General features: G+C 40.9%; 1 protein-coding gene across 1 annotated transcript; it reads left to right on the top strand.

Moving 5' to 3' along the window:
- Window positions 1-2,090: 2,090 nt before the first annotated feature.
- Window positions 2,091-21,952, top strand: INTS2 (integrator complex subunit 2). The gene is made up of 24 exons (XM_063342347.1): window positions 2,091-2,411; window positions 2,882-3,020; window positions 3,724-3,826; window positions 4,068-4,181; window positions 4,895-5,025; window positions 5,112-5,285; window positions 5,845-6,071; window positions 6,863-6,988; window positions 7,563-7,634; window positions 7,730-7,844; window positions 8,512-8,580; window positions 9,019-9,153; window positions 9,643-9,819; window positions 10,533-10,641; window positions 11,657-11,761; window positions 12,239-12,403; window positions 12,593-12,794; window positions 13,346-13,471; window positions 15,047-15,236; window positions 16,950-17,195; window positions 18,450-18,557; window positions 18,991-19,096; window positions 19,272-19,448; window positions 20,303-21,952. The coding sequence occupies exons 1-24, from the start codon at window positions 2,119-2,121 to the stop codon at window positions 20,470-20,472; spliced, it is 3,579 nt and encodes a 1,192-aa protein (XP_063198417.1). The 5' UTR covers window positions 2,091-2,118; the 3' UTR covers window positions 20,473-21,952.
- The last annotated feature ends 186 nt before the right edge of the window (window positions 21,953-22,138 follow it).

Genomic DNA, 22,138 nt, shown 5'->3' with positions numbered 1-22,138 from the left:
TTTTGTATAGAGAAGTTGTACAATTGGTGATGAAAACTTTGAGTCATTTCTTCAAAATACCATGAATGCAATCATCAAAAGTTAGCATATTTTGATAAGCAGAGTTAAAAACTGGGTCTGTCCATTACTTTATCTTGATAACAGTAATGTACTGCAGATTACACAGCACGTTATTGTCTTACAGAAGGCTTTTTCTCATTTGGATGAGATTTTTGAAGTGGAAAAGTGCTCCTAAAACTGGAATTTTCAAAGCATATGTCCTATCTATCTTTTTTCCTTTTTTTAACCTTTGTGGCTAAGTGGTCATTTTTAACCCTGGCTCAGTTAGCCAAGTTCTAAGGGCTGCGTTTTGGTGTGGCTTCCTTTGTGTTAAATCTGACTTGTGTTCATGAAGGTAAGTGAATGGGCCGCCTGAACACTGGTGTAACTGTGTTCTGTCACCTGCACCACAGCCTTCCCTGTGAAACTCCCAACTGTGAAAGCCGCCAGTTTCCCACTTCTCCCCCCCGAAAGCAGTTAAAGTAAACGATAATATCGTAACCACTAGGAAAGATCAGGAGGCGCCATTTCTGGAGTGATAGTCACAGCCGGCAATGTACATATCAAACCTGCCAGCACCAGGGAGTCGTCTACTACATTGGGCATACTGTTTTGTTTAGCTACTTTCATTTAACTATTTGAAGTCCGCATAATAGCTGGTTTGTAAATCAAATTGTCACAATCCAGTAACTTGGGTTCTTCAGCAAGTACAGGCTTAAATGTTTGAAAACTTCAGCTAAAGCTTTTCAAAATGGTCTTGCAAGAAACTGCTATTCCTGGCAGTGCTCTGCTAAGTAGCTGTGGAGGTTCACCTCCTCTTCAGTGTCCGATGAAAGAAGAATCTGAGATTCTTCCATTCCCATTAAAAAAATATGTATTTTAACCTAGCTCTTACTGCATTTAAGACATTTAGTCACCTTTGACTCACTACTACTTGAATTAGATTTCTGAAACCCCCGTCGCTGGACCAGCAGGCCACCAATTGTACTTGCGAACAACCCTTACATTTTAAAGTAGCTGTAACATTTAGATCTTTCTAACATAATTAAACATAAATGAATTTATATTTAAATCCTCAGCTATGTTCTTACTTAGCTGTCCGTTACGGCGCAGATTATTTTATTTCTATATTTACCTCTGAAGGTAATTTTAACTTCATGTGTTGCTATGAAGGCTTACAGATGTCTTTAATCAAGCACTATTTGTTAATACTGTAATATCAAAATATTATGTTACATTATTTTAAAGCTTTCAAAAAATAAGAGTAAAATGTAAAAAAAAAAAAATAATATGCTATTGCACCATATAATTTGCTGCACAACAGTATGGCACAGCATATCAGTCTGGTTTGACAGTAATGCTGCATCAACAGTGTTTTCATCTGGGTTTCTTTGGAGAAGTCGTTGCTGAGGTGACATTGTCCGCCATCGCTGTCCCCACAACCTCCACCTGGGCAGGTTGGGGTGTTATTTTTGTTAGTAAAGGACACAGGACTACGCTTCATACTTGGGCTTTTTTTTTTTTTTTTTTAATTACTGTTTGTGGGTGTACTTTTTATTTTCAGTGGAGTAAAGCTTAATTTACAGTAGAACTGGATTTGGGACCTGCCACACTCCTCAGGGTCGCTCTCTCGGGATGTTACTCACGGAGCCGGAGGTTTTTGGGAGAGAACTGGAGGCCGGGCCCGGGCCGGGCGACGCTGCCTCGCCTCGCCTCCCCGCCCTCGAGGGCCCCGCGCCGCTGCCCTGCGCCCGGCCGCCCTATTTATCGTGACAGAAAAAACATAATTAATAATAATAATGATGATGAAAGCGATTAAGGAACAAACACTATTGCTGCCGAATGCCATAAACACTGAGTTGTACAAATTGTGATTGAGGAAAATGAAAAAAGGTTTATACTTTTTAAAAAAAAAAAAAAAATTTCAAATGGAATAAATTATTCATGAAGCCTTGATTGTGGTGTCGCCTTATTTACAGCCAGGAGGGGCAGGGGCGGGGTCGCGGCGCGCCGCCATGACGTCACTTCCGCGGCGCGCCGGGCGTGCGCCGGAAGCGGAGGGGCGAAGGGGGAGGCGGGATGGCGGAGTGCTCGGGCCTGCAGTTCGTCAGCCCCTACGCCTTCGAGGCGATGCAGAAGGTGGACGTGGTGCGGCTGGCGGCCCTGAGCGACCCCGAGCTGCGCCTGCTGCTGCCCTGCCTGGTGCGCATGGCCCTCTGCGCCCCCGCCGACCAGAGCCAGAGCTGGGCCCAGGACAAGAAGCTCATCCTGCGGCTCCTCTCGGGGGTGGAGGCCGTCAACTCCATCGTGGCCCTGCTCTCCGTCGACTTCCACGCCCTGGAGCAGGACGCCAGCAAGGAGCAGCAGCTCCGGTAACGCGGAGAAGCGGCGTCTCTTCTGGCGAAAGCGGCGGTGGTTCATGTCTTGTGGAGGCGCCGGGCGGACCGGGCTGCGCGGGTCCCCTCGTGATCTCTGAGGAAAAACACCATTTTTGATAGGGAGCTGGGCCTGGGTCTCCCCCGGGGCCTTCTCCCCTCCGGGCTCGCAGGGAGCTGCCCGGGCTGTGAGGGCAGGGTGGCGGCTGGGACTCCTTCCTGAGGCGAGGACACGGGTCAGGTGGTGTCCCTGCTGCTGAGGAACAGGGGCCCTTGGAATTTCCGTAATATTTTCATATTCAGTAACCTGCTGAAGTAGATTTCCTAACATCCTATAGTTATAAGAGTCTTTTCTGATTATTAGCATGATAGAAGAAATGCCTACAGACTTACACTCTTCCTTTAACTGATAAAATTTTTGTGTTTGCAGAAACATTTAATAGTTGTTGTCTTGAACTGCCCATTAGGCACAAGCTGGGAGGAGGGAGCGGAGAAAGCATCTTGGTGTCGCAGCTTCAGCATGGGCTGACGCTGGAATTTGAACACAGCGATTCGCCTCGTCGGCTTCGCCTTGTACTTAGCGAATTACTAGCAATTATGAATAAGGTAAACTTCTCCATATCTGGATCCTTGTGAATTTGATGTCAGGGAAAATGCACTTGCGATAGGTCAGTGTGCTGCCTGTTCTGTTTTGGTGCTGCTGCTGCGTGTGAGTTGTTTTCTCCGGCTCTTACCTGCTTCGCCAAGATGTGAAGTCTCAGTCTGATTGAATAGTGGCTTCTGATTAAACTCCTTATGACCCCGGCTTCCTAGGGGAGGTCTTTCTTCCTCAGGACAAACGAGGGTAATCTTTTCTAATATGATATGGGCCCTGTATATTCTGTAATATGCTTTACTCACATATAATGTGATTTTGTGATACATCAGTGCAGAAATCATATTTGAAAATGAAATTATGACTTTTCTCCATCCAGTTCTTTATTCCTATTGCAGTAGGATATTAGACACCATATTTCTCTTCCCTTCCCACCCTCGCCCCAGCATTTTATTTTGCTTGTGTAAATTTACTATGTTTCTATCATTGTCAGTAAGGTCTTCTGGAAAGAAGCAATGATACCAGCTACATTGAAGTATTTCCACTAGTAAATGCTTCTTATTCTAGACACTTTTCTTGCCTGTTTTGTCTTTATAGCTGTAAATTTTTGACAGTTCTTAATGTTTTCAATCTGCTGAATTTAAAGCCCTAAAAGACTGATTAGACAAACTGCTTCATAAAACCTGTTGGGTGATGGTGAATAATGTCTTGTAGGTGTCAGAATCAAATGGTGAGTTTTTCCTCAAATCTTCTGAGCTCTTCGAGAGTCCTGTTTATCTGGAGGAGGCAGCAGATGTTCTCTGCATTTTGCAAGCAGGTGTAGTATTCTGTGTTTATAGTGTTTTCTAACCTCTTAAGAGTGTAACAAAATAACTTTTGGAGCAGTTGTGGCTGATTTAAGGTTAATCTAGGCTGTCTAGCTCTTTGAAAGAGGAATAGATCACAGATTGATTTTCTGTTTATTGATTTGAGCATGTTATTTTAATGCGTATTAAAAGCAAGGTTTTACTTGTATCACAGTGAAATGCTGTGACTTTTAAAACCCTCTTGTTTTCCAGAGCTGCCATCACTGTTGCCAATAGTCGATGTGGCTGAAGCTCTGTTGCACGTTAAAAACGGAGCCTGGTTCCTCTGCCTTCTGGTGGCCAATGTTCCTGATAGTTTTAATGAGGGTGAGTTACACTTTCTTGTTGTCCAGCTTACTTTTTCTAAAGGTTTGAAATTCTTTCTAGCAATGTAGTTAATTCTGGGCTACACTATGTGTCATAAATATTTGAACAGGAGAGTGTTTGGCTTATGAAATCTAACTTGAATGCATTTATACCTAGAGGTGCTGATGGGCTCCCATTCTCATCATGTTGATTCCCCTTTTTTGCAGCCTACCTGCAGGCTCATTGTACGCGCGTTGCAGCTTTTCATCTCTAGGTCACTGTTGTAAAGGCTGAATCGGGCAGTGAGTGAGTGGGGCTGCAAACCTGGTCTAGCCTTGCTTAATAGTTCTTGTCCCTCACACTGAGCCATATTCCACAGTGAAAAATCTGCATTGCCGGTGCCTGTTCAGCATCCCTTACCTCGCAATAAGATTTCAGTCTCCAGGGCTGCCAGATGCACAGGTTACATTAGATAGAGTATGAGGAGTAATTGGATGATGCGTGAATCTGTAATTTCTCTGACCCTGTAATTTCTCTGAGGAGAAAGACCATTTCCTTGTTCTGCTCATAACACTGTAGATCATGAGTTCTTGCCTGGACAAGGTTTGCGTGGCCCAGCTAATAAGTCATAGTGAGCTGAACAGATTGCCTTGGCTTTGTGTGTCTGTGTGTGTGTTTTTGTGGCTTTCTGTTGGAAAAGCCACATTTACTTACAGCTCCTGGTGGACATTTAGTCTGTAGGGGTTTGATTAAGAATGGTGAACGGCAGGATGAGGAAAGTGTTGGAGGCCGTCGGAGAACAGAAGCACTTCGTCACCTGTGCAAAATGAACCCTTCCCAAGCTCTGAGGGTCCGAGGCATGGTGGTAAGTCTGCCACGAAAATCATGATTATGATCCTTACTAGAACCTTAAAAGTAAAAAAGGTGATTGAGCCTGGGCATTTTATCTAGGTGGAAGAGTGTCATCTGCCAGGTCTTGGTGTGGCTTTGACCTTGGATCACACCAAAAATGAATCTTCAGATGATGGAGTGAGTGACCTGGTGTGTTTTGTGAGTGGTTTGCTACTTGGAACAAACGCAAAGGTTCGAACTTGGTTTGGAACTTTTATCCGAAATGGCCAACAGGTATGAAAATCTTTGAATATTCTGCTTTTTTTTTAAAAAAAATATTCTTATAGCTTGCTGTACCTTTTCTGGATATGGGCACCTATGTTTGCCTGAATGTGTATAAATCCTGTTGCATGTCTTGGAGCAAGCTTTACAAGGCAGCTTCTTCTTATAGGACCATCAGGTCTATAAATAGCATCCCTGAAGGCAGCTGTTTGCTTGTTCCTCTGAGAGATTTTTAGGTAGGTGATTCAATAGGCATGGAAACCAGGGAATTGTACGTTTGTAATGTTTTCCTGATAAATATCTTCATCCTTCGCAGTAGGAAGTTGTCTTGACTTGCTTAGTTGCTTGGGTTAGTTAAAGCTTGTGCTTTGATGTAATAAGGTGGTGTAATATGATCGTGTGTTGCCGGTTGCCCTAGTACTGAAAATTGTATTTAAAAAAAAATTCCTTTTCCTCCCTACCTCCCCCTTTTTTTTTCCTTGACTTCATCATTGAGGAAGCTCTTACATAATATATTGTTTGAAGGGATGAGATTTACACTGCTGCTCTCATCTTTTAACTTCTTACACAGAGAAAAAGAGATAATATCAGTTCTGTGCTTTGGCAAATGAGGAGGCAGCTGCTCCTGGAGCTCATGGGAATCCTTCCCACGGTTCGCAGCACGCACATTGTTGAAGAAGCAGATGTTGATATGGAGCCAAATGTGTCTGTGTATTCAGGACTGAAGGAAGAGCATGTCGTGAAAGCCAGCGCATTGTTACGCCTCTATTGCGCTTTGATGGGAATCGCTGGGCTGAAGTAAGGAATGTTTTAATGCTCTTGGGTTTTTTATTCACTGTCTGTCCATTTAAACAGAGGTTGAGAGCTTTGGGCTTGAAACAGTCTTGGCAGGACTCGCCAGTTCTAGTGCTAGGGGAGGCCTTTCTCACGTGTTGAGGGCTGGAGGTGCCAGTTGGTGGAAGTTTCTTTACAGCGCAGAGAGCAAACATTACGTAGTACTAAGCTCTGTGGAGACAGATACGGTTTTTCCTTTCCAGTGCTATTCTCAACAGAAAAGTTTTTTCATTCTAATGGTAAAGATGTATTTATCGGCTTTGGTGGTTTTTTTTGAGTCTAAAATAACGTGAGAAACACGATGCTCTCTTTAACGCTTCAAGGTCAGTTCTGCTGACTTGTTAGAAGAAGTCTAGGCCTAAGTGGCTGCAGTAGTGTGTGGAAGAGAGCAGCTGAAAACTCTAGCAACGTACACTACGTAAATTTAGAATTTCTGTTCCTCTTCTTTTACTCTTTAGAGAGTGCTAACATAGCATCTTCATGCATTGTTAATTTTAATTTAGGTATTTTATACTAATAGGCAAGATTATATCCCGGGGAAGTTTTCTCACTGTTGTTATCTCCTAATAGAGATTTTTGTGTCTTTAAGTTCAAAGAGAAATGCCAGTTAATCTTGATACTCATTTGTTGATGGCAACTTGATAAACAGATTAAGAAACAGAGAAAATTTGATCTTTAACCATTGTGATGAGATTGGAAATCTCTTCACTTTTAAATTGGCAGTGTGGGTTTTGTTCTTTTTCCTTCCTGTTCAGGCCAACTGATGAAGAAGCGGAGCAGCTACTGCAGCTGATGACCAGCCGGCCTCCTGCAACTCCAGCTGGTGTTCGCTTTGTGTCTCTCTCCTTCTGCATGCTCCTGGCCTTCTCCACTCTTGTCAGGTAACTCTCAATAAAGGAGGAGCTTTATAAAGATGTTACTGTTTGAGCACCGTTAGGGCAATGGCCTCCCCAGGGCTGCACAGTTTTTCTCTCATAATTCTTTATACAAATCTCCATATGTTGATTGAAGGGATTGGTCTCATGCCATGGCGAGTAAATTGGTATTCCACCCTGCTCTCCCTCTTATTTATAGCAAATCTCTTGAGAGGGGAGTGTCAGCATTAGCTTATTTTGGAATGGTTTTTGAAGGCTAAAGTAGGGCTTACTAGTTCGCTTTTCCATGGAACAAGTTCATGGCTAAATTCTTTAGGGACCCTGTTCAAAAGAACAGCAATATGGATATTTAATGGCTGCGGCTTTCTGGTGTGTCCATTCCAGACAGGAAATTGCCTGACCATTGGGCTGAAGTTTGCGCTAACTATCAGTGTGTATCAGCTGTTTGAGGCTACGGTGAAAGCTTCAGAAAGTGTCCTGGCTTAAGATGCCTCAAGTACTGGCTTTTCTGCTAATAATTGTTAGTGAAACTAGCAGTGGTTCATGGGAAAAGGATCTTTTATGGATTTTCTTTGTGCAGCACCCCGGAACAGGAGCAACTCATGGTAATGTGGCTTAGTTGGATGATAAAGGAAGAAGCTTACTTTGAAAGGTGAGAGCAGGCTTTTCTTGGTTTTAACGATTCCAGTAATCTCACGTTTACTTATGTTCTACTGGAAATTAACTCTTCCTCTTTGTTATTGTTAGCATTTCCGGGGTGTCTGCTTCTTTTGGAGAGATGCTTCTCTTGGTAGCCATGTATTTCCATAGTAATCAGCTCAGCGCTATCATTGATTTGGTCTGCTCCACCTTGGGAATGAAGGTAAATCCTCAAATGGTCCTAGCACGTACATTTCTCTGTTCAAATTAGCATTACTGTGTATTTATACTTTTGTATTTACTTTAGTTTTAATATAAAGAACTTTGGTTTTGCTAATCTAATTAAAGCAAACGTAAAGTAAAAAAATGAGTAACTAACTAAATTAGTTCCTCTAGAAAAATATTCTCTGTGCCTACCTCCTCGTACAGAGGAATGTTATGATCAATGTATCTTCAAAAAGTGCTGACTTGTTGAAATCATCATTTGCAAGAAGGTGCCTCTTTGAGAAGACTAATTGAAGACGCTTCCAAACTGAGCTGCAAACTTTTTATTTTAAATAGTTTGAAGAAATAGCTATATGTGTAATAATTAGTTTTTGAAAATTAATGAGGGAGACTTGCCTTCAATTTACTATCGTGAAACAGTGTCTCATCAAATGTAAAAGCTGGGTAGGTAGTTTTTAGGATAAGGTAGACATAGAATGATGAACTTGTGACATTTGAAAATATTTCTGGTTTACATTTGAGTATAGATGTGAATGTGTTCCTGGTATCTCAGTGAAGACAAGTTTAAAAAGGTTAAAAGTTAGCAGTTCATAAAATAAATTTGCAGTACTTATAAATAAGCAAGCTAGAACTTAAAATTGCAAGTACTTTGTTTTTTGTTTCAGATTGTCATTAAGCCGAGCTCACTCAGCAGAATGAAGACAATCTTCACACAGGAGATTTTCACTGAACAGGTATTTTAAGCCTTTTTGCCTTTTTTTTTGTCTTTTTTTTTTCTTTCTTTCTTCTGTAATTGCTTCAGTTTGACCTACAAAAAGAATCCAAGCCCTGCTGGTACTGAAGAGCCTTGGCTCTTTCTTTTTGTACTCTGATCTGATTATGCTTTTTGAACACTTGGCTTTTTTGAATAATGGGGAAGCAAAAGAGAAAAATTGTCCGCTGTGACTTATTTTTTGCGGTGGCAGGAAATGGTTCACAAATGTAGTACGTGTGCTGCAGTTTTACACGTGCTGTATTAAACTATACAAAAATGTTCTTCAGCTTTCAAACAACCAAAAAATACGTAAATGCCAGAAAGAATGTAGCTGTGCAGCTTTCTCACCTTGTGCTTATGTATTGTGATAAGGTGAATATTTGTGGTATTTTTCTTGTTAATTACAACTTTCCTTTAGGTTGTTACAGCCCATGCAGTTCGTGTGCCTGTTACAGGCAACCTCAGTGCCAACATTACAGGGTTTTTGCCTATTCACTGCATTTACCAGCTTTTAAAAAGTCGATCATTCACCAAGCACAAAGTATCCATTAAGGTATGACCTTCATTTTATTTCTCTTCATAATTTTCAATGTTGACTAGGTTTTGCAGGCTGATTTTTTTGGTTGAATGATAGGAACAGAATTCTTGATGAATCTTAGAGCCTATTACCATGTAATTTAAGAAGGAACTGTATATTAAGTTAGGGTACCCTGTTTTAACTCTGTAATCCAGAGGCCACAATTTAATGAAGTTAAAAATAATTAAAAAGTTACCTCTCTCCCCCTGCCCGCACTTAATAAAATCGTAGTCAGAATGGTATTTCCAGCCAGGACAGGTTTCTTTGGTGGGTCTGTGCAGAGCAGGGTCCAGAGTACACAGCTTATGACCAGGCCCAACTCAGAACTGGTATTATGCTTTCCAAAGTCAAAACCTCGTTCTATTACATTTTTTGTAACTAGTTAAGAGGGGATGTACTTGCAGACAAAAAAAAATTGCCCTCCAGCTTTGAAACTGAACGTCTGATGGCATGGTTTTTTCCTAGGACTGGATCTATCGGCAGCTCTGTGAAACCACCACTCCACTCCATCCTCAGCTGCTTCCTCTTATTGATGTCTACATTAACTCTATTCTTACTCCTGCATCTAAATCCAACCCAGAGGCCACCAATCAGCCCGTCACGGAGCAGGAGATACTGAATGTTTTTCAAGGACTCTCTGGGGTAAATGATTTCTTTGCTTCTTTCATGGACTTCAGTGTGAACATGTGGTTCAGTATTTTGTATATATGCTTGATGCAGATTCTGTAAGTTGCCTCGCTTTTTGTCTTTAATGCCTGGATAGTGAGCTGCCTCCTACCACAGGGACGGTCAGGGGTTTTGAAGTGAATCTTCTTAGTGCTACTCAGATTTTTCAGAGGATTGCTATTTGTCCCTGTTTTGCCCTTTTCCTTGGGACCTCGATCAGCTCATGCTGTTAAAAATGTGAAGAAAAGCACTTCATGGATTGGAAAATTGAGGTGTTTATGTAGGATTTGTATAATTTTTGTACCGAGTTGATCTTGTTAGATAAAAATACTATTTAACTGGAGCACTCTAGCTGTTTCTGAAAGAAGCATTTTCATTTTGATACAAGTGTGATAATGGTGGCTTGGACACATGTAGAGTGAGTGGGAAGCGTTGATTTGTGTTCGAGTCCTGGGCTTACTCCTTGTTAGTGTCCTCAGATATCAAAAGTACGTTTGGTGTTACAAGTTTATTGGGGGGAAAAAAAAATAAAAAAAATTACCTGCAACTTTCTGCTTGGAGCCCATATGGCTTGCTGTTTTTATACAAGGCTACTGCCTTATCTGTCTTCATATTTGCAGGTAAATCAAAATTTTTGTTCTCAAGAATCAGGAATGCAACATGACCTTTGTATGTGGTTTTATATACAGGGAGAAAATAGTCGTCTTCCTCAACGATACAGCATCACAACGCAATTACTTGTCCTCTACTATGTCCTGTCGTATGAAGAAGCGCTTCTGGCCAACACAAAGATACTAGGTATATGTGAGTGCATCAGTGGAAAACAGATTAACTGAAAATCAGATGCAAAGAGAGGAGTTCTTACAATAACCAAAATTAATCTTGCTGTCAGATTCAAGCACAGCAAAGAAAGTTTAGATTCTTGCAAAAAATACAGCATTGCTGTAGAAACTAAGGAGATAAAGTTTCTGCTAAAACCCTCTAGTTGAGTAACTTGTTTTCCAAATTAAAAAAGATCCAAGCTGGCCAGAAAGTTACCAGAAATATTTATGAACATCTGATAAATACAGCGACAATTAAAAAAGACTTCTTAATTACTTCAGATCTTCATATATTCATGTCGTCAAACTTGCAGACACATTTCTTTGGGTTGGCAATTTTATAGTTGACAATACGGAATGATCCCGTTTTACCTTTGAAATTGAAACTTTAAATCAATTCTAAAAGAATGTTGTATAGTTTATTGGTGGAGTTTAATTTCAGTGAAAGCATAGTATTTATATCTTGTTGGTGTTTTTACCTGCCCTTTTTATGGTGCAAAACTTCCAGCATTCACCCGTGCTATTTTCTTCATGCAATTCAAGAAAGACTGAAATCCTATAAAATCAATTACAGTTCCTCCTGCATTTATAACTTCCACCTTACTACAGGGTGTTGTGTGTGACAACAATTTGAATGCCATATACCAACTGATAACCGTTTTTTTTACGAATAAAAAACCTTGGATAAAGAAAGTGCAGATTTGAACTATGATCTCAAAATCAGTTGGACTTGGTCAAAGATAGTATGGAAATCTTGCAAACAAATCTAAATGCTAAGATAATCTTTAAATGGAAGTGTTCACAGAAATGGTTTCCTGAAGAGTTTAATTTAATACTTTAACAAGAATGAAGTGTTTTATTTGGGATTTTCTCTATTTTACCTGGATAATACAGAGACAAGTGCTTCACGTTTTCTCTATTGATTCAGTTGGGGAAGTACTTTTTTCCAACTGTAATTGTTCTGTGTGGTTTCTTGTCCTGTTCCCTTATAGCTGCCATGCAGAAAAAACCCAAGTCTTACTCTTCAGCATTAATGGATCAGATTCCAATCAAGTACCTCATCCGGCAGGCACAAGGGCTGCAGCAGGAACTGGGAGGTATATCTGCGTGTCGGAGTCTAATGTGCGCGAAGAAGGCAGGCTAAGTGTGTTTCCAGCTCTGTGGTTGTTGTCTGTTTCACTGTGCCTTCCTTCCTTTTTCTTCTAAAATCTGTCTGTAGTAACTAGTGAGATTACAGATACGTTCGAAGAGTAATAGTGAAAGTTTGAGGAAGGTGGTTCTTTTTAGAGTAGGCCTTGCCTACCGAGGGTAGGTTTTGGAGTAGGAATTGCCTGAGAATTGATAATTATTCCAGACTAGGTTTAAGAATTACTATGGGGTCCTCCCAGCTTTCCAAAAGGTAACTTTTCCTTTCTGTTGGAGCTGGAATATCAGGCTATAAACACGCAAGCTCATTGAACTTCTCAGTAGGGATTCAGGTGTGGCCTGTTGTTGAAATGATAGGCACGAATATGTTCAGATGAAAGGCATAGCCACTCAAATCTAAGTTGTATACTTTCTTAATATCCCTAAAGGCTTGCATTCTGCCCTGTTACGCCTTCTTGCAACTAACTATCCCCACCTCTGCATTGTGGAAGACTGGATCTGTGAGGAGCAGATCACGGGCACTGATGCCTTACTGAGGAGGATGCTGCTTACAAACATTGCGAAGAATCACTCTCCCAAACAGCTCCAAGAAGGTAAATAACTTCGTGTGAAGTAAGCAGTGTTCTTTCCAAATTGGTTGGAATGGAGTGGGTTTGGAAGTGTACAGCCATTTAATTCATTTGATCGTAGTGCATTTGTGTCATGAAAATGTTCTGCTGCCAAGTCAGAAAAAAATGTCAGAAGTCCAGTTTTACCAAGATCCCATTGTCTTTATTTTACAGCATTTTCCATGCTGCCTGGAAATCACACCCAGCTGATGCAAATCTTAGAACATTTAACACTTCTCTCAGCTGGTGAATTGATCCCATACGCAGAGGTGTTGACATCAAATATGAATCGCTTGCTCAATGCTGGAGTCCCTCGGAGGATTCTTCAGACTGTCAATAAGCTTTGGATGGTTCTGAACACTGTGATGCCGAGAAGGTAGGCTCAAAATACGGGTTAGTTTGTTGTGGAATGCCACTGTCTGTTTCAAAAATAATGGCACAATGCTTTTGTCTGGGAAACTGGAGGTTGTGACTGAATAGAATGTGTTGGAGTTGCATTCCTTTTTGCTTTCTTGAGATTTTTAACCTTTGCATTTAAAAGGACGGTACTTCTTGTTCTCAGGGGAAGGGAAGTCACCAGTTCGCTTAAAATACAGGAGTATGGGTTTATAGTGTACATTGTGTATGACAAATTGCTGCTGAAACATTGGTTTGGTAAGCTCACTTTGGTAAGAATGTGCCTTTTCTGAGGAACCGGATGCTGTATTGCAGAGAAAAGAGTTTGGTCGCTGTAATTCCGGTGAATGTGAGTTAACTACATCTTGGTTAACTTCAGGGGCTGCAAATGAATCATGGGGTTTTTTGCTCCTTGATAGGCCTGGAAAAATACAGCTAATTGAGATAAGCGAGCATCCAGATGCTTATGTGATCCCTATTCTCTTACAGATTATCTAATAAAAAAAAATTGTAAAAATAATCTCATTTTAGGTTGTGGGTGATGACTGTTAATGCTCTGCAGCCATCAGTAAAAATAGTCCGACAGCAGAAATACACGCAGAATGATCTGATGATTGATCCTTTGATTGTACTAAGATGCGATCAGAGAGTTCACAGGTAAGCATCTCCCTCCTGCAGCTTTTTGCGTTCTGTGGTACTTACATTGATACATAGAGAATGCTAATCATAAAGCTGTCTTACAGAGTACTTCTAAAAGCTTTCAGTAGTTCAAAACATATTTTCAAACTAATCATATGAGCTTGTAAGTTCCATCTTTTTTGTATTAAGCTTGTTGGTCGGAGGACTGAGCGAGCTGCGCGGACTGGTTCAGCATGTCATGCTGTCCAGCCGAGTGTCTTGTTGGACAGCCTTACACTCAGTTCTGTTTCAGAAACTGAGATTTGTGCACAGATCATCCATTTTAGGTTTGTGCGTGTGAATTTGTTCTAAATAGACGTTGCAGCATGCTTAAAATGGCTGCTGCCACGTGGTGGTGGTGTTGGTTGAGGTTGTAGCTGTGACATCCCTGCACTGCACACTGTCTTTTGCTGTCCCTCGTGGGCCTGTACGTATTCCATCCTTCTGGGTAACAGTTTCTGCCAGTGGGTGCTTGATGGATACGACAAGGGTAGATTTGCTTAATTTCCCAAGAAAGTCTTGTAATAGGACTTAGAAATTATTTCCTCTAGGTGTCAGTGATGACAGAGGAGGATGTGTAGCGCTGCTTTATGGCTCTGATGCAGAAGAATAAGCTGAGGATTTTAGTAGTGAAAATGATCATAACTGATAGCAATGGACCAGCTTTTAAGGAGAATATGAAATAATGCAAACAATAGGTCAGAATTTGTAAATTATGACTTTGCTTTTTCATAGTAATGAAGAAAATTGCATCTGTTATTCTAAAAAAAGATACGGTTAATCATTCTAAATGTACTTCAGCTCCTAAGTTTATTCCTTCTGTATTCTTTTTCATGTTTTCTGTCAGTTGTGGTTTATTTTTCCCCTTTTGTATTATCCTTTTGTTCATAATAAATGGCTAATAGTCAACTTGATTTGTTCTTCACGTTCTTGTTTGTATGCATCTGTCGCTTCTTGCCTTTTAGCAATTGAGCCAATTTTCATTTGAGTTGCTACAACTCAGCTAGATTTCAAATTTCTGTTCTGACGACATCTTTAATCCCCAACCCATAGGTGAAATTTTTAACTGTATGTCCCTTCAGCCCTGGGTGCAAATTGAAAATCCTACATTTCCAAGACTGTTAGGGAGATTTATAATGCAATGTGATTTGAAAACTACCATCTTAGTATTGTGAAAGTAGTTCAGAGCTTGTCTGCCCTATTTTTCCTCATCATTCAGGTCATTATTTTTCCTTACTTCACGTACCGCCAACACTCTTTAGGTTTCCTTTGTTCATCTGAAATTAGTCTCTTCAGCAGCTCCTTGTTTTTGTGGCGTGTACCCATAAATGTGTGCGCGTGAGAGAAGTAGGACTGAATGGCAGGGCAGCAGAAGGGATTGTGACCTTTGGTATTTTGCTGTGTTAGGGAAAACAGCTTCAGTATGAACCATCGTTGGTATGAAACATCAACCAAACCCGCCTTAGAGGAGTGCTTTTAGTTTGTTCACCTTATTACTGTCTTACCGTTCTGCCTACTCAACTGCCTGTATTTTATCATGTGTTCCTGTATCAGGAGTCCTCCTCTGATGGATATAACTTTGCACATGTTGAACGGATATCTTCTTGCTTCAAAAGCTTATCTCAACGCTCACCTAAAAGAAACAGCAGAGCAGGACATTAGGCCATCCCAAAACAATGCAATGGGTCCAGAGGCCCCAGAAGTTACAAGGGAAGAACTAAAAAATGCATTGCTTGCGGCACAGGTAAGGGGGAAGAAATGGATATTAAACAATGTGAGGAAAGACAAAGATAAAACAGAAATACAGAAACAGGAAATTAAAGACGACGACCTTTTTATTTCTTTTTTACCAACTTCTGTTACAATGAAAAAGAAAACCGCTTCTGTATTTGAATTGTTAAATATTTTCGGTCTTCTGTTTTCTAGTCTGAAGCATTGTGTTGGTTAACTGCTTTGATAGTGTTCTTTTCTGTTAGAACAGAAGAGTTTTGCGTACTAGCCCCTTTGCCTTGTTGCTTGTGTTATCCAGAGGCTCTTTCTGTACTTAGCTTTGCAGCAGTAAAACACGAATAAACGTGACAGACCTACGTGTGATCGTTTGAACTGTGTTAGTTAAGAGAAGCAGCCAGCATTGTAAAGTGTGAGGCTGAAGAACAGTTAACTTACTCTAGCTTGACATTATGGGAATTCTTGGGTAATCCTGTTTTCACAGACAGTCGCTTACCTCTCTCTGGAAGAGTGTCACATAGGTAGTCCCTATTAGAAGATAATTTTTGAGTTAATAGGAAGTTTTATTTTAAATGAGTAGTGTAGTCTCCTCTGAACACTATGAATTACATGGCCATGTGCAAATTTTTTCTGATCTGGATGCTTCAAGGGACCATTGGATATTTATTTTGAAACAATTTGAGATTTCTTTGAAATTACTCTTTTGATCTGCGATTGTGATGATCCATGAGATTAAGCTGCTGCTCTTTGAGTCTTGATTCAGATAAAGTGTTGGGGTTTTTTAACATTCTTAGGGGTTTTTGGTTCTTGAACTGAGTTGTTTTTATTGTACAGAAAAAAAACCCCTATAGCTAGAAATTCTAGCCACCTTGACAGTCTTCCGTTTCTTCCGTTGTCATTACTTTGTATTTGATTTCTTTGATTTCATTGGGGTTTTTAATCATAGAATCATAGAATCATAGAATTGTTGAGGTTGGAAGGGACCTTTAAGATCATCGAGTCCAACCTTTAGCCTACCCTGACAAGAGCCACTTCTAAACCATGTCCCTCAGTGCCCCATCTACCCCTTTTTTAAACACTTCCAGAGATGGTGAATCCACCACCTCCCTGGGCAGCCTATTCCAATGTTTAATAACCCTTTCAGTGAAAAAATGTCTCCTAATATCTAATCTAAACCTCCCCTGACGTAACTTGAACCCGTTTCCCCTCGTCCTATCACTTGTCACCAGGGAGAAGAGGTCAGCCCCCATCTCTCTACAACCTCCTTTCAGGTAGTTGTAGAGGGTGATAAGGTCTCCCCTCAGCCTCCTCTTTTCCAGGCTAAACAACCCCAGCTCCCTCAGTCGTTCTTCATAAGGTTTGTCCTCCAGGCCCCTCACCAGCTTTGTAGCCCTTCTCTGGACACGCTCCAACACCTCAATGTCCCTCTTGCAGCGAGGGGCCCAAAACTGAACGCAGTACTCGAGGTGGGGCCTCACCAGTGCCGAGTACAGGGGGATGATCACTTCCCTAGTCCGGCTCACCACACTATTCCTGATACAGGCTAGGATGCTGTTGGCCGCCTTGGCCACCTGGGCACACTGCTGGCTCATATTCAGCCGGCTGTCAACCAACACTCCCAAGTCCTTTTCTGTCGAGCTGCTTTCAAGCCATTCTGCCCCAATCCTGTAGCGCTGCATGGGGTTGTTGTGACCCAAAATGCATGTTCTGTTGCTTGTTTTCTTCACAGGACAGTGCTGCTGTGCAGATTCTTCTAGAGATCTGCTTACCTACAGAAGAAGAGAAAGCCCAGAGCAGTAATATCCACAGTTTGCTGAAGAGCGTTCATAGTACCACAAGCCCTAAGAGTCCAGAACTCGAAGAAGAAGAAGATAGCTTGCTGTGTAATCTTCGAGAGGTCCAGTGTCTGATCTGCTGTCTGCTGCATCAGATGTATATAGCTGATCCCAACATAGTCAAACTAGTTCATTTCCAGGTGTGCTTTGCACTATTTTAGTTTTTCCATGGTTTCTCTGGTTAAGAAAGAGCCAAATGAAGTGGTCAAAGGATGTTGAATGCTGCTGTTGTGTTCCTCAGAAATTATAATGGCCCACTTCTCTGCCTCCCGCCTCGCCAAATTTGCAGTACCTACATTTTCTCCATATTTCTGTGCTTGGGCTGTGCTGTAGTCGAGAAGGGAGCGGCTAAACTATGCCTGTTCCTCATCATTAATCACATGCTTGCATTGTGCCTCTGCCCTTTTTTATATCAAAGTAATTTTTCCATTCTAGGCCAAGGAAAACTGGCCTAATCATCTTATAATTACTTATTCCACATCTTTTATGGGTTACTTTTTTCTGGCCGTGTTTTTAAACTAGTGTACCCATTATTCAAAACTGTATTTTGGCTTCAAATGTAAAAATCTTCTTATCTTTCCTTTTGGTTAGGGCACAGTTTATCTCTTTAGAGTGGAAGGAGAAATGTTGCTCCTGCCAAAACAGCTGTGTGCCTTCAAAAAAACAATTTTTTTAATATAAATGTGTTTTTAGCGTGTGTTAAATTGCTGGTTGCCAGATGGCACTCTCTTTAAAAGGAGTTAATTTGCCTTGACCTGGAACTGATTAAGTGACTGAAAAAGTCATAATGCTGCAGTTGTGAAATAAGCAAGTTGGGGCCTTTGGTGAAGTTTGGAACACGGGAAAGACACAGAAAGAGAGGGCCATCGCTGCAGCCTGGTTTAGTTGGGGGGGTGAAGGGGGGAGCATATGTGCAAATCATACCTTGAGTATTGAGGATAAAGAACTGATTCCTACCCTCGTTTTGTCACCGAGCCTGCCTCGTGTTGCCTTGGGATGCAGGCCTGTTGCTTATAATTCTGAACAAAAGAGATTTCCAAGTATATTAGTTTTGAAAAAAGCATTACTTTACTGAAAAGAGTGGTCAGGCACTGGAAGAGCCTGCCCAGGGAGGTGGCTGAGTCACCATCCCTAGAGGTATTTAAGAAACATGTAGATTTGGCACTTCAGGGCATGCTCTAGTGACAGAGATTGTAGGGGTTGGGTTTTTTTGCAGGTTTTTTTTGTGTTTTGTTTTTGGTTTTGTTTTTTGTGTGTGTATAGTTGGGCTTGATGATCTCAAAGGTCCTTTCCAACCATGAAGATTCTATGATTAACGCAGATCTAATTTAAAATCTTAATTGAAGCAGAATTTTTAAACCACCTTTGACATATCTGTTTTCTTAATCACGCAGGGTTATCCATGTGAACTTCTGGCTCTGACAGTGGCGGGGATTCCCTCGATGCACATCTGTCTGGATTTCATACCCGAGCTCATTGCCCAGCCTGAACTTGAAAAACAGGTGCTGTACACTCATCTGGTTTGAGAATCACTGTAGGTAGTTAACTCTGATGAAGTATCAGTTAAGGGGAGAAAATAAAAGGATCATTAAAAAAAGTCCTGTTCTAACTTGCCTAGGATATTAAGGTAGCATCTGTAGCGCTTTTACCTGAAATTAAAGGCCTGGCCTTTAAATCCCCTTCAAACAGGGATTGTGACAACTCCTCTCATGTATCTTTGGACGCTTTTTCAGAAAATACTCATGAATTTCAATATTACCTTCAAGAACATGAGTAAAAGCACTTCTCAATAATTACTTTCATTTGTTCTTTATATTGAGTATAAAACAGAGAATATTTACTAACTCATGTTACGTGAAGAGCTTTGGATAGAAAATGCAAAGCAATCTGTAACTTTATGGCTTATTTCTCTTTTGCCTTTCATCTACTGAACAGATATTTGCCATCCAGTTACTTTCATTTTTGTGTATCCAGTACGCACTACCTAAGTCTCTCAGCGTGGCTCGGTTAGCTATCAATGTGATGGGAACCCTACTCACAGGTAAGCGCTCCAGCAACCACTAAATACATTCTTGTGTAAATTAGAATTATTTGTCTAGGTTGAAGGTAGTTTTGTCTAAATGCCGCTGTGTTAATTACAGTTGTAAAAGTAACAACAATTCTTGACTGAATTTTTATAATTCCTTTTTACTTAACCATTTCTTTTTCCTTGATAGTTTTAACCCAGTCGAAGCGCTATGCTTTTTTTATGCCGACCCTGCCGTGTTTGGTGTCGTTCTGTCAAGCCTTTCCTCCTTTGTATGAGGATATTATGTCTCTGCTGATACAAATAGGACAAGTTTGTGCCTCTGATGTTGCTACGCAGACAAGAGACTTCGACCCAATTATTACACGTAAGTAAAGTATCTTCTATTTCAAAAGTAATGTTGTGGTCCCAGGGAGAAAATTATGCTAATGTTTCCAAAGTTTGAGTGTAGCTGGAATGAAATGAAATGAAATTTACTGCTGTCGTCTTGGAAATACTGAAAGCGTAGGGGTAGGTGGATTTATTGGATTGGAGGAGAGAGTTTAGATGCTAAAAGGGCTGAAAGTACCCCTCTTATTTAGCTTTGTACTGCCTGCCTTCTGTTTTGTTTCCCTGCTTGTGCGATTTCAAGATGTATCCCTGTATTGCAAGTGTTGTGCATAGAATTTGCCATTGTAGTCTAAGGACGAAAGACATGAGCGAAGGCTGTTGCCTTTTGAGAACACAAGGACGTTTCAACCCCTCAGCTGAGGCATAATGGCCACATCAATCTTCCTAATCTGTAGGAAAGTCAAATGAGCTACCTGGAGTTTTACCCATGACATAGCACGGTTCAATAAATACATAGTGATTGTGTGAACGTGGATTAACTGTTTAAGTGTATCAGTTGATCTTTAGCCTGTTTTTGTCTCTTTTTTTGTCTAAAGACAAACACTCTCTCCGTGTGCTACCAGGTTCCCTGATGCTATCTATGCTAGTATATTTGTGTTAAAAGAAGTAAGAGGGTAATATAAAAAACCCCAAAGGAGTCAGACTTAGATAAAAAGAAATGTTGTAGTGTTTGTAGAAATAATCCATAAAGTTAAGCCTGGTGCATGAAATAGTGATGGCTCAAATTTGCAATTTCATAGCATAGATGTTTGTGTTAGGGGTGTAATATAACAATTTTAAAAATTATTTATTTATTTAGATGTACTTTGCTGCTTCTACTTAATTTTCTAGGTCTCCAGCAACTCAAGGAGAAACCGCATGAAGTGTCAGGACTTTGTAAAGATTCATCTATCAAGAGCTGTTCAAGAGACATTGCAAGCATGGACCCTGATGTTCGGTTATGCCAGTGTGTTGAAAATACTATCATTGAAATAATTAACATGAGCGTAAGTGGAGTTTAGGAAGAACGCAAATGAAATTGTACTGTAGCTGGTCCCACGGTCTGGGGTGCCTAAATTTGGAGAAAGCTGCGAAAGTGGACTGAGGAACTGGAGCGCAAGAAGTCCGTGGTTTTCATTCGTTTGATTCGGTTATGGCTGAAAAGAAAAGAATTCTCTAAAGAGGCTTATATTGCTTCCAGGGAAAACTTTTGAGGCTGGTGGGGTCAGTGAAACTGAGCGTGATTTTCAGGCTTGCTTGGTTTCTGAAGTGATACAGCAACGCACCTGAAAAGGGTTTATAACACTCTGAAATGTGAATACTTTGTTGTGCAAACAGCAATATGATGGGTGAGGAAAAACTGAGATTGAAGCGCCTTTGCTTAAGTTAAAGGAACTGTGGTTCCAGAGCCTTGTGGAGCAAGAGGAAATTAAATACTCCAAGGAAGACTTGAAAAAGTGGTGTAAGTAACTTGCACCATCACACTGAGTACTAAGAAAATGCTTTAACTTTTTTTTTAGGTGTGTTTCAATCTGTTAGTCAAAGTTTCAGTCTGTGAAATCAGGAGCTTCATTTGAAGATCAGCCAGCCTTCGTTAAAAGTTTGAAACTGGTCTAAAAGTTTCTTTAAAAATAAGTACTAGTACTTGAAAATGGGCTGTATAAATGTGATTTTAAAAGAATGTGTATTTTTAATGCCGCTCAGATGGTTTAGTGTAAAAGAGATGAGAAAGACTTCGAGAGTAAGTGCAAAGGTATCTCGAGTTGTCATCAGGATAAGATTAAAAAAAGAAGTTAGTGTCGAGGCTGACTTGGACTGAAGCTAAATTTCCCCTCATGGAAAGGAACGGCAGATTTCAGCCATACCGAAGGGGTTACATGCAGCTCAAGTGGGCGAGAAGGCGGAATCCTTTGTGCTTCATGCATGAAGCTGTTTGTTCTTTCCTGCACAAAAGCTGCAGGATTTAGCCTCGACAGATGTGTTTTGTGCCATTGCAGAAGGCGGTGTGTGATGCAATATTTGGGAATTTCCTGAAGGTTGCACAAGCTCAAACGCGAGGCAGCACGTGCTTTTGTGGCAGAGAAAGAAGATTAGGGTTTGGTGGTTGTGCCAGAATTAAGTGTAGTAACTCAACACATGGGCATTGCTAAACTTGTCAATCCAGCACTTGCTCATTTCACAGCACCCAGGGTCCTTAAATAAGTAAAATATTTTTTCAGTTAAAACCAGAAATAATGATCTGATGCTTTAGCGAGGCCTTGAAAGTTGTGCGTTGCTCGTCTGCTGCCAGTGGCTGATGGAGGCTGATACCCAACTGCCAAACACGCGGGTTTGCGTCTGGGTTCACCCTCCCGTAGCACCCTCTGTCTGCCCAGTGTATTTTTGTCATCCTGATGTAAAATATGTAAATAATCTAAATGTATGTATTTTTTTTCCTCCTCTGTTCTAAGTGTAATTTTATATGCTGGACTGGTATTTAAATAAAAAAACCGCAACAGCGTATGATTTGCTTTGCATCAAGTCGTAGATATTCATACTTTTGATCGCAAAGGGAGGGGCCTGGATGGATTTTAGGTTTTGTACCCGGTTTAACCCGAGGGGGGGGGGTTTCTCCACACAACAGGAGGAAGTTGTGCCGCCCTCGGGCCGCGGCCTGCCTAAAACAAGGTAAATAATTAAAAGTATTAA

The sequence above is a fragment of the Chroicocephalus ridibundus genome, chromosome 7 (genome assembly GCF_963924245.1).
Source record: "Chroicocephalus ridibundus chromosome 7, bChrRid1.1, whole genome shotgun sequence".
Lineage (NCBI taxonomy): Eukaryota > Metazoa > Chordata > Aves > Charadriiformes > Laridae > Chroicocephalus > Chroicocephalus ridibundus.
This window is presented reverse-complemented; position numbering and strand designations above follow the sequence as displayed.